At 29.7% G+C, this 12,778-nt stretch overlaps 3 protein-coding genes across 5 annotated transcripts in view; 1 reads left to right on the top strand and 2 right to left on the bottom strand.

The window, feature by feature from the left end:
- Positions 1-114, bottom strand: part of LOC111686557 (lipopolysaccharide-induced tumor necrosis factor-alpha factor homolog) — a 6,190-nt gene extending 6,076 nt beyond the window's left edge. Inside the window, exon 1 of the mRNA XM_046954123.1 lies at positions 63-114. Within this exon, the coding sequence (XP_046810079.1) occupies positions 63-114 (52 nt within the window). The remainder of the gene's footprint in view (positions 1-62) is intronic.
- Positions 115-1,086: 972 nt separating this feature from the next.
- On the bottom strand, positions 1,087-7,102 carry LOC111687419 (lipopolysaccharide-induced tumor necrosis factor-alpha factor homolog). Its single transcript, XM_046955437.1, has 3 exons — positions 6,537-7,102; positions 4,744-4,879; positions 1,087-1,555 (listed from the first exon to the last, which is right to left on the bottom strand). The coding sequence occupies exons 1-3, from the start codon at positions 6,901-6,903 to the stop codon at positions 1,447-1,449; spliced, it is 612 nt and encodes a 203-aa protein (XP_046811393.1). The 5' UTR covers positions 6,904-7,102; the 3' UTR covers positions 1,087-1,446.
- A 4,317-nt stretch (positions 7,103-11,419) lies between these two features.
- Positions 11,420-12,658, top strand: LOC111687426 (lipopolysaccharide-induced tumor necrosis factor-alpha factor homolog). 3 transcript variants are annotated; one of them, XM_046955436.1, is made up of 3 exons: positions 11,424-11,898; positions 12,145-12,280; positions 12,337-12,658. In XM_046955436.1, exons 1-3 carry the CDS (start codon positions 11,688-11,690, stop codon positions 12,431-12,433), a joined length of 444 nt encoding a protein of 147 aa, XP_046811392.1. In that variant the 5' UTR covers positions 11,424-11,687; the 3' UTR covers positions 12,434-12,658. The 3 variants fall into 3 exon arrangements, with proteins under 3 accessions (XP_046811391.1, XP_046811390.1, XP_046811392.1); XM_046955435.1 differs by having other exon boundaries at positions 11,420-11,898; positions 12,148-12,658; XM_046955434.1 differs by having other exon boundaries at positions 11,420-11,898; positions 12,145-12,658.
- Positions 12,659-12,778: the final 120 nt, after the last annotated feature.

Raw genomic sequence — 12,778 nt, 5'->3', positions numbered from 1 at the left:
TGGTTGTGGTGGTGCTGTAACTTTTGGTGCTATAAGTGGTTGCTGCTGTGTGGCTGCAACACTTTCTTCCAAAGGGGCAGCGGGATATACACGTTTGCTGGCTTCGTCACTCATGTTGTTACGTATAAATTATTATTATACTGTCTGTTATTTCTCTTTTAACAGGTTTAAAAATACTGAAGTGATTTTAAAATTATTTTCTGAGTTGCTTGTTTTTCGTATTGAACAATTGTTATCAGTAAAGACAACAAATCCGTTATAAAAGCTATTTATCGATTGTGAAAAAAAGAAAACAAAAAAAGATACTAAAACTAAAAACCATTGTGTCATACCTGATGAATTGGGCTTTTATTTAACTTTATAAATAAAATAAAAAAGGAAGGCGTCGATCGTACTTTCACCCTCTTCCTTATTTTAAAGGGGGTTTACTCTGATAGCCTAAAGTAAATGGAATATTTTCTACACCTAATGGCCAGAACTAGAACAGAACTAGAACAGAACTAGAACAGAACTAGAACAGAACTAGAACAGAACAGAACAGAACAGAACAGAACAGAACAGAACAGAACAGAACTAGAACAGAACAGAACTAGAACAGAACTAGAACAGAACTAGAACAGAACTAGAACAGAACTAGAACAGAACTAGAACAGAACTAGAACAGAACTAGAACAGAACTAGAACAGAACTAGAACAGAACTAGAACAGAACTAGAACAGAACTAGAACAGAACTAGAACAGAACTAGAACAGAACTAGAACAGAACTAGAACAGAACTAGAACAGAACTAGAACAGAACTAGAACAGAACTAGAACAGAACTAGAACAGAACAGAACTAGAACTAGAACTAGAACTAGAACTAGAACTAGAACAGAACAGAACAGAACAGAACAGAACTAGAACAGAACTAGAACAGAACAGAACAGAACTAGAACAGAACTAGAACAGAACTAGAACAGAACTAGAACAGAACTAGAACAGAACTAGAACAGATCTAATAGTACTTCAGCTTTTAGAAGGATCTGGAAGATGGTCTCTTAAAAAATATATACGAGCATAATAATTGAATGTGTACAAACATATTAATATAAATATTTATGCCTTAAAATTTAGCACCTTTTATTTGATGAATCAATTTATTATTCATGCAATTGAAGAAAAAATATGATTGTTTATTTAATTAATTTAAATGTTTAACAAATAATACTTAAATGATTATTTTATAAATAAAAATGTATAATTTACAATTTAACTAAATATTTACAAATACATTCTTTGGATTTAATTATGAAAAGAGCTTCACATCAACTTGCCACAAATTGTGCATGAATTGTTAACTTTCTATTTCAAATTTATGACAGTTAAGCCCTTTTGCTTTATTTAAATAACATTAAAAAATATTTATTTATTTACATGAAATTAATAAATCGTTTCAACCATATTCTTTATAATGCGTTGCCATAAGTACCCAAAAATTTACCACAATTTCCACAATAATGATGAGTGTTCATACAACTACCGGCGCAATATGGCAAACAGACACAACACCATAAACTGCAAAAAAGAAAACACAATGATAAAATAAATTATTATTAAAGATAAAAATATAAAAAATAAAGATAAACAAATATTTTTTCCAAATCTTATCAGTTATATTATCTAAAATACATACAATTCAGTAGAATATGATAACGACAGACAAACGAAAATAAATATAGATTTTCATTGTAAACACAATTTGCTTATAAATCTATACAAAAATATTTATTTTAATATAAACATGTATTTAATTTATGTGTTATTCATTACAGCTATTGAAAAGTATTAATTCTTCATGTAACGCTTTTTTATGCTTTGCAGAGATTGTTAGTTCTTACTATAGGGGACTAACTAACTAACTAACTAACTAACTAACTAACTAACTAACTAACTAACTAACTAACTAACTAACTAACTAACTAACTAACTAACTAACTGACTAACTAACTAACTAACTAACTAACTAACTAACTTACTAACTAACTAACTGACTAACTAACTAACTAACTAACTAACTAACTAACTAACTAACTAACTAACTAACTAACTAACTAACTAACTAACTAACTAACTTATTAACTAACTAACTAACTAACTAACTAACTAACTAGAACATAATTAGAACAGAACTAGAACAGAACTAGAACAGAACTAGAACAGAAATAGAACAGAACTAGAACAGAACTAGAACAGAACTAGAACAGAACTAGAACAGAACTAGAACAGAACTAGAACAGAACTAGAACAGAACTAGAACAGAACAGAACTAGAACAGAACTAGAACAGAACTAGAACAGAACTAGAACAGAACAGAACAGAACAGAGCAGAACTAACTAACTAACTAACTAACTAACTAACTAACTAACTAACTAACTAATTAACTAACTAACTAACTAACTAATTAATTAATTAACTAACTAACTAACTAACTAACTAACTAACTAACTAACTAACTAACTAACTAACTAACTAACTAACTAACTAACTAACTAACTAACTAACTAACTAACTAACTAACTAACTAACTAACTAACTAACTAACTAACTAACTAACTAACTAACTAACTAACTAACTAACTAACTAACTAACTAACTAACTAACTAACTAACTAACTAACTAACTAACTAACTAACTAACTAACTAACTAACTAACTAACTAACTAACTAACTAACTAACTAACTAACTAACTAACTAACTAACTAACTAACTAACTAACTAACTAACTAACTAACTAACTAACTAACTAACTAACTAACTAACTAACTAACTAACTAACTAACTAACTAACTAACTAACTAACTAACTAACTAACTAACTAACTAACTAACTAACTAACTAACTAACTAACTAACTAACTAACTAACTAACTAACTAACTAACTAACTAACTAACTAACTAACTAACTAACTAACTAACTAACTAACTAACTAACTAACTAACTAACTAACTAACTAACTAACTAACTAACTAACTAACTAACTAACTAACTAACTAACTAACTAACTAACTAACTAACTAACTAACTAACTAACTAACTAACTAACTAACTAACTAACTAACTAACTAACTAACTAACTAACTAACTAACTAACTAACTAACTAACTAACTAACTAACTAACTAACTAACTAACTAACTAACTAACTAACTAACTAACTAACTAACTAACAACTAACTAACTAACTAACTAACTAACTAACTAACTAACTAACTAACTAACTAACTAACTAACTAACTAACTAACTAACTAACTAACTAACTAACTAACTAACTAACTAACTAACTAACTAACTAACTAACTAACTAACTAACTAACTAACTAACTATCTATCTATCTATCTATCTATCTATCTATCTATCTATCTATCTATCTATCTATCTATCTATCTATCTATCTATCTATCTATCTATCTATCTATCTATCTATCTATCTATCTATCTATCTATCTATCTATCTATCTATCTATCTATCTATCTATCTATCTATCTATCTATCTATCTATCTATCTATCTATCTATCTATCTATCTATCTATCTATCTATCTATCTATCTATCTATCTATCTATCTATCTATCTATCTATCTATCTATCTATCTATCTATCTATCTATCTATCTATCTATCTATCTATCTATCTATCTATCTATCTATCTATCTATCTATCTATCTATCTATCTATCTATCTATCTATCTATCTATCTATCTATCTATCTATCTATCTATCTATCTATCTATCTATCTATCTATCTATCTATCTATCTATCTATCTCTATCTATCTATCTATCTATCTATCTATCTATCTATCTATCTATCTATCTATCTATCTATCTATCTATCTATCTATCTATCTATCTATCTATCTATCTATCTATCTATCTATCTATCTATCTATCTATCTATCTATCTATCTATCTATCTATCTATCTATCTATCTATCTATCTATCTATCTATCTATCTATCTATCTATCTATCTATCTATCTATCTATCTATCTATCTATCTATCTATCTATCTATCTATCTATCTATCTATCTATCTATCTATCTATCTATCTATCTATCTATCTATCTATCTATCTATCTATCTATCTATCTATCTATCTATCTATCTATCTATCTATCTATCTATCTATCTATCTATCTATCTATCTATCTATCTATCTATCTATCTATCTATCTATCTATCTATCTATCTATCTATCTATCTATCTATCTATCTATCTATCTATCTATCTATCTATCTATCTATCTATCTATCTATCTATCTATCTATCTATCTATCTATCTATCTATCTATCTATCTATCTATCTATCTATCTATCTATCTATCTATCTATCTATCTATCTATCTATCTATCTATCTATCTATCTATCTATCTATCTATCTATCTATCTATCTATCTATCTATCTATCTATCTATCTATCTATCTATCTATCTATCTATCTATCTATCTATCTATCTATCTATCTATCTATCTATCTATCTATCTATCTATCTATCTATCTATCTATCTATCTATCTATCTATCTATCTATCTATCTATCTATCTATCTATCTATCTATCTATCTATCTATCTATCTATCTATCTATCTATCTATCTATCTATCTATCTATCTATCTATCTATCTATCTATCTATCTATCTATCTATCTATCTATCTATCTATCTATCTGTCTATCTATCTATTATATTACTTACCCAACTAAACACAATAAAGCAGCCATTAAATGTGTTCTTGAACTTGGTTCGTATTCAATGCGTGTTAACTTCTGTATATGACATGCTGGACACGTTAAGTACACTGGCTCCGGACCAAGTGGTAACATGGGTTGTTCTGCAAAAATTAAAAAAAAAATTCTAGTATTCTTACTAAAAGTTTTATGTTAATTTTAAAATTTACTATTTCATAATAAAATGTAATGTTTAGATTTATGATTGTAGCGACAATTATCATTTAATTATAACAACTATTTTAAAATAATGACAAATGCTCTTTAAGCGCACAAAATACATGTCATTCCAGATCAGAATCTTGAAAACTATATTTCACGAGTCCATTTTTATATACAAAACCAGCTCAAATAGTCGTGCCGTATTATTGGAAGATTCTTTATAGTACAACAACGCCATAGATATTCAAAACAAAACAAAAATTTGCAAATACATTGAAATAATAAGGTACTACTTAATATTTAAAGCTAAACAACTATTTAGGTTGCCGGCAATTTTAATTTAAATACTTTTGAAGTTGTGAATAATTCATTTGTGAAAATTTTAATTTAATGCATTATTTTACAAATATTTACATTGTATTTGGAAAATTTAACAATATCAAATTTGCTAGAGAGATTTAAAATTTTTTTTTATTCCTCTCATCAACAAATAATTGAACAAATAGTGACCCGTGAGAGCATAGTATCTATAACTTTAATTGTTATTATACATAGGGACGATGGTCAAAAAAGATGGGAGGTATATTGATTGGCCTTTGACCTATAATAGTATGTATATATGAATTATTTAGGGACCAAGAAAATTTCTGTTGCATGAAATATATCAAAAATTCCATTGCTGAAAAGTTATTGAAATCTTATATTAACGAAAGCCTGGCATAAACATCGGCGTGGCGTTTACTTCTTATAGTTCCCTTATTCGATCTTCCTTTGGCGAAATTGATGTGAAGCTTATAGCTCTATTAGAGTCCAATTATGACATTAAACCGATTGGTTAACAAAAACTTGATATGTTAAGTTCTTATTAATAAGTATGTCTATTTGTACAATAAAAGATAGTGGTGACAAATTAGTGACTTGTCGAATGATGTGTCAAAGATTATCGCTTTAACAATTATGTAAAAAGCACTCTTCAGAAAACCCCATTTAAATAATACAATTTTTCTATTTTAATATATAACATTAAGTTGTTGTATGACGTAGTATATTAACTAATTAAATTCTTTTAATACATGTTCACAGCCCCACAAACGGCTCAATTTAAATGAGAATTGTATGAGTCATTAAAAGTAATCAAATTGTCTGAAATAAAATTAAAGGGCCTGTTTTTTAAGCGTCAGTGATTTGTCTATGAGAACTAAAGATTGTGAATAATATAATGAAATACACACTTAGATATTTTGTTACAGTTAGAAACCATTTTGGACTTTGACTCAACTGTTAAACACTGCGACCAAATGACGACATACGATATCAATCGAAATTTCTAAAGAATGTAATTGTATGTTTCACGATATCGAATGAAAAGTTTTTTGATTTGTAAAATAATACAATTTTTTATAAAAGGTCACTGAAGATCTGCGTTGAGATTTTATGATATTGTTAGACCCTATATTTTCTAAAAACGCAGTATGGTCTTATAACAAAAAAATTGAGAAATTTTTATAGATTGCCATTCAAGAGCTACTTGTATCTGTTTTCTCAAATACATATATCTTTTATCGAATTCAAGACAGAGAAATTGTTAATAAAACTTACGCTGTATTATCACAACTGGCGGTTGGACGAATGTCGTTTGTTGTGGTACATTTCTTGGTTGTTGTGTTGTAGATGGTGGTACTGTCGTACCATATGTGGTATATGTTGTAGTTGTTGTTGTATTATATCCCGCATTTGCTGCCCCCATACCGGGGGCATTCCAACCCGCCGATGTAGTGTATGTACCAGTTGCTTTAGCAGCCGTTGCTGGATTACCCATGGCCTGATCGTATGTTGGTGGTGGTGGTGGGGGATTATTGTTTGTTACAGAGGGATCGAAAACAGTTACACCACTTGAGGTACTAGTACCGACTCCCAAGGGTACATTATAGTTGTTAGTGGGATTAGACGTGTTTTGTTTATCCATTTTAAGTATATAAATAATTTTTTCTCTTCTTTTTTTTGTTTTTCTTGTTTAACTTTATGAAATTTTCACTTGAATTAGTTAATTATTTTTCGCTCGTTAACTTTTTTATTTTGTTTAAATATTTTATATATTTTTTTATTGTTATTATTCGTTCTGATTTTCTCTCGGTTGTGAGTTTCGTTGTCGACTGTTTTAGGTTTGTGGTTGAAAATTTGCTTATAGTCAGTCCCCCTATCAGATAAATGAGTAACTCAAACAACCGCAAAATCAAATGTTTTATTATTAAACAAATGAAAAATAATACACTTTTGTACATACAGATATTTACAACACAAATACATCGACATTATTTAACTTATCAGTTAACAGAAATAATAATAAACAAAAGTAAGAAAATTTAGTCGATCATGCTCGAATATATGAATATATCTACACCTGGTATATTCATGCCAAAATCGATATTAGTGAAATGAATCAAATTCTCCAGAATTTAATTTCAACGATTTTTTGGGAAATTTCGACATATTTGACATACATGTAGGGAAAGACAGACATGAAATAATCGTGAAAGTGGTCCCGAACTCACAAATAATAGATATAGACCAGTGTACACTTAATAAGGTAGCCTCGTCCGCACAGCTGATCATCAGCTTTTACAATCTTATCTGTCAAAATTCCTGTTTGTTTACATAGAAAAAAAATCGCAAAAGGTGTAAAAATTTTAAAAAGTGAAGAAAATTATGGTTTTAAAGGAGTTTTCTAGGTCAATCGTGATTAAATGTCTTTGTTATCCTTCTCTCTTGATAAAAAAAAGAAAATCTTTAGCTCCGGCATACGTTCCAAATCAGTTTCAACTATTTTTAACACGACCAATCACTTTTCACAAAAAACACGTTTAATTCGGAAAATTGGTCTTCCCAATAGATATAGTTATGATTTTCAGACATTCCACGTTTAATTAATATAATATATTAATATTAATAGTTAAAAATTTAAATAATTGCTAAAAACTCATATTTTTATTGTGTTTATTTGTTGCTTTTTCATTCTACACACACAGCTTTTTTTGACAGATGGGATTATTCTACAATAACAAATCGCCTGTTGTTTTTGTATTGTTGTATTTGTTGTAGCGACGAGGCTACCTTATTAAGTGTACACTGATATAGACAAATTATAGACTATTTTTTGGTTATTACAAACATTTACACAAACACATAATACCGCCATCTCCGTAGTAGTGTAGGGTATGAAAAGCTTTTTTGATCGATATTTTTGTTGATTGCATAAGATAAGAAGTAAAAACTTTTAATAAAATATTTTTATGAATTGGGGATTCCTAATCACAGAGATTCTCAAAATAGAGCAAATTTTAGTATCATAAGAGTTGGGTCGGTAGACTAGAGTATAGACTAGAGTACAGACTAGAGTATAGACTAGAGTATAGACTAGAGTATAGACTAGAGTATAGACTAGAGTATAGACTAGAGTATAGACTAGAGTATAGACTAGAGTATAGACTAGAGTATAGACTAGAGTATGGACTAGAGTATAGACTAGAGTATAGACTAGAGTATAGACTATAGTATACACTAGAGTATAGACTAGAGTATAGACTAGAGTATAGACTAGAGTATAGACTAGAGTATAGACTAGAGTATAGACTAGAGTATATGTTAGAGCATAGACTAGAGTATAGACTAGAGTATAGACTAGAGTATAGACTAGAGTATAGACTAGAGTATAGACTAGAGTATAGACTAGAATATAGACTAGAATATAGACTAGAGTATAGACTAGAGTATAGACTAGAGTATAGACTAGAGTATAGACTAGAATATAGACTAGAGTATAGACTAGAGTATAGACTAGAGTATAGACTAGAGTATAGACTAGAATATAGACTAGAGTATAGACTAGAGTATAGACTAGAATATAGACTAGAGTATAGACTAGACTATAGACTAGACTATAGACTAGAATATAGACTAGACTATAGACTAGACTATAGACTAGACTATAGACTAGACTATAGACTAGACTATAGACTAGACTATAGACTAGACTATAGACTAGACTATAGACTAGACTATAGACTAGACTATAGACTAGACTATAGACTAGACTATAGACTAGACTATAGACTAGACTATAGACTAGACTATAGACTAGACTATAGACTAGACTATAGACTAGACTATAGACTAGACTATAGACTAGACTATAGACTAGACTATAGACTAGACTATAGACTAGACTATAGACTAGACTATAGACTAGACTATAGACTAGACTATAGACTAGACTATAGACTAGACTATAGACTAGACTATAGACTAGACTATAGACTAGACTATAGACTAGACTATAGACTAGACTATAGACTAGACTATAGACTAGACTATAGACTAGACTATAGACTAGACTATAGACTAGACTATAGACTAGACTATAGACTAGACTATAGACTAGACTATAGACTAGACTATAGACTAGACTATAGACTAGACTATAGACTAGACTATAGACTAGACTATAGACTAGACTATAGACTAGACTATAGACTAGACTATAGACTAGACTATAGACTAGACTATAGACTAGACTATAGACTAGACTATAGACTAGACTATAGACTAGACTATAGACTAGACTATAGACTAGATACTAGACTATAGACTAGACTATAGACTAGACTATAGACTAGACTATAGACTAGACTATAGACTAGACTATAGACTAGACTATAGACTAGACTATAGACTAGACTATAGACTAGACTATAGACTAGACTATAGACTAGACTATAGACTAGACTATAGACTAGACTATAGACTAGACTATAGACTAGACTATAGACTAGACTATAGACTAGACTATAGACTAGACTATAGACTAGACTATATAGACTATAGACTAGAAGACATAGACTATAGACTAGACTATAGACTAGACTATAGACTAGACTATAGACTAGACTATAGACTAGACTATAGACTAGACTATAGACTAGACTATAGACTAGACTATAGACTAGACTATAGACTAGACTATAGACTAGACTATAGACTAGACTATAGACTAGACTATAGACTAGACTATAGACTAGACTATAGACTAGACTATAGACTAGACTATAGACTAGACTATAGACTAGACTATAGACTAGACTATAGACTAGACTATAGACTAGACTATAGACTAGACTATAGACTAGACTATAGACTAGACTATAGACTAGACTATAGACTAGACTATAGACTAGACTATAGACTAGACTATAGACTAGACTATAGACTAGACTATAGACTAGACTATAGACTAGACTATAGACTAGACTATAGACTAGACTATAGACTAGACTATAGACTAGACTATAGACTAGACTATAGACTAGACTATAGACTAGACTATAGACTAGACTATAGACTAGACTATAGACTAGACTATAGACTAGACTATAGACTAGACTATAGACTAGACTATAGACTAGACTATAGACTAGACTATAGACTAGACTATAGACTAGACTATAGACTAGACTATAGACTAGACTATAGACTAGACTATAGACTAGACTATAGACTAGACTATAGACTAGACTATAGACTAGACTATAGACTAGACTATAGACTAGACTATAGACTAGACTATAGACTAGACTATAGACTAGACTATAGACTAGACTATAGACTAGACTATAGACTAGACTATAGACTAGACTATAGACTAGACTATAGACTAGACTATAGACTAGACTATAGACTAGACTACTAGACTAGACTATAGACTAGACTATAGACTAGACTATAGACTAGACTATAGACTAGACTATAGACTAGACTATAGACTAGACTATAGACTAGACTATAGACTAGACTATAGACTAGACTATAGACTAGACTATAGACTAGACTATAGACTAGACTATAGACTAGACTATAGACTAGACTATAGACTAGACTATAGACTAGACTACTATCTAGTCTATAGTAGACTATAGACTAGACTATAGACTAGACTATAGACTAGACTATAGACTAGACTATAGACTAGACTATAGACTAGACTATAGACTAGACTATAGACTAGACTATAGACTAGACTATAGACTAGACTATAGACTAGACTATAGACTAGACTATAGACTAGACTATAGACTAGACTATAGACTAGACTATAGACTAGACTATAGACTAGACTATAGACTAGACTATAGACTAGACTATAGACTAGACTATAGACTAGACTATAGACTAGACTATAGACTAGACTATAGACCAGACTATAGACTAGATTATAGACTGGACTATAGACTAGACTATAGACTAGACTATATACTAGACTATAGACCAGACTATAGACTAGACTATATACTAGACTATAGATTAGACAAGACTATAAATAAATTCTTAATAAAGTTATTGATTGTTTATTATAGGAATTTTGTATAGATGAATTGCTCAATAACCCATTAATAAATGATAAATATCTTTATGAATAGGGGGCTTTATCTTTTAATCTCTTAATTATAAGGTGAGTACTTCAGTATAAATGTTTTACATGGGTCCTATATACAATTTATATTTGTACTATAACGTCCATTAAAAACCACAATAAATAAATATAGAATCATTGAAAGCAGAAAAGAAATCGCATGCATACATCACATAATAATTTCAACACACATTTTAGTTTAATTAAACGCGTACGTTTGTCACAAAGTTGTAGAATATAATTTCAAAAAACGGAACGTATTGAGAAAAAGAAAAAACAGTTCGAAAATGCCTACAAAGCAGGAATTAATGGACATGATGGATAATCGTTTGCCGGGTGAAACACTGCCATTAAGTGATAGCGCATATAGAGAGCCTCCAGCATATCCAGATTTAGAAAGAGTTTCCTATGCCAGCCAACAACATAGGGAATATCATCAGCAACAACAACAATTTTTACCGCAGCAAGTCTATACAATACGTCAACCAGAGGCCATAAGTTATTATTGTTTTTGTTAATATATTTTAAGTTCAGACTTTGTTGCTTTGACGGCAAAGAAGCTTGTAATTTTCGAAATAAGTTTTCTTTGGTGAAATCTACTTGTGGTTCATATTTCTCAATTAAAAATATTTTTTAAATTACATATGCATTTTTGCTGATTTAATGCAACTTATGTTTCGTGTACTACGTAATTATAGATTATCTGATTAAGTTATTAAAAGTGTTTTTTTTCTTATTCCTTAGCAGTTCAACCTACTCAGTTTGGAACTCGTTCCCATTTGGCCTATTGTCCCTCGTGTCATGCCACCCAGATGACGCGTTGTGAATATCAAAGTGGTATGATGACTCATATTATCGCAACTATTTTGTGTTTTACAACGTATGTTTTTTATTCCTTCTACTGGAAATTTTACGTTTTATACTTTCATCCATTAGATGCTGCTGTTGTTTGCCATACTTTTTTAATAATTGCAAGAGTGCTCGCCATTACTGTAGCAATTGTGGCAGTTATTTGGGGGCTCATACAAAATAAGTGCAACAAAATTTTGCAAATCTATACATTTAAGTTTTATTTATTGTTAAAAATAATTCAAATTTATTTTTTTAGCTATTATTCAAAGTGTTTTAATTGTTGTCATCTTGAATTATTATTTTGTTCACTACATTGAGATTAGAATTAAATTTTAAATTCTAGTTCCAGTACTATACTGGTTCTGTTCAAGTTCAGTTCTGGTTCTGTTCTAGTTCAGTTCCAGCTCAGTTCAAGTTCAGTTGTAGTTCAGTTCTAGATCAGTTCTAGTTCAGTTCTAGTTCAGTTCTAGTTCAGTTCTAGTTCAGTTCTAGTTCAGTTCTAGTTCAGTTCTAGTTCAGTTCTAGT

This window comes from Lucilia cuprina, chromosome 6, assembly GCF_022045245.1.
Source record: "Lucilia cuprina isolate Lc7/37 chromosome 6, ASM2204524v1, whole genome shotgun sequence".
Classification (NCBI taxonomy): domain Eukaryota; kingdom Metazoa; phylum Arthropoda; class Insecta; order Diptera; family Calliphoridae; genus Lucilia; species Lucilia cuprina.
This window is presented reverse-complemented; position numbering and strand designations above follow the sequence as displayed.

Coding starts and splice junctions, on each gene's coding strand:
- LOC111687419 (XM_046955437.1), bottom strand. CDS start 6,903: ATGGATAAACAAAACACGTCTAATCCCACTAACAACTATAATGTACCC. Junction 4,880..6,536: donor GCCAGTTGTGATAATACAGC/GTAAGTTTTATT, acceptor TAATTTTTGCAG/AACAACCCATGTTACCACTT. Junction 1,556..4,743: donor GCTTTATTGTGTTTAGTTGG/GTAAGTAATATA, acceptor TCTTTTTTGCAG/TTTATGGTGTTGTGTCTGTT.
- LOC111687426 (XM_046955434.1), top strand. CDS start 11,688: ATGCCTACAAAGCAGGAATTAATGGACATGATGGATAATCGTTTGCCG. Junction 11,899..12,144: donor ACGTCAACCAGAGGCCATAA/GTTATTATTGTT, acceptor CTTATTCCTTAG/CAGTTCAACCTACTCAGTTT.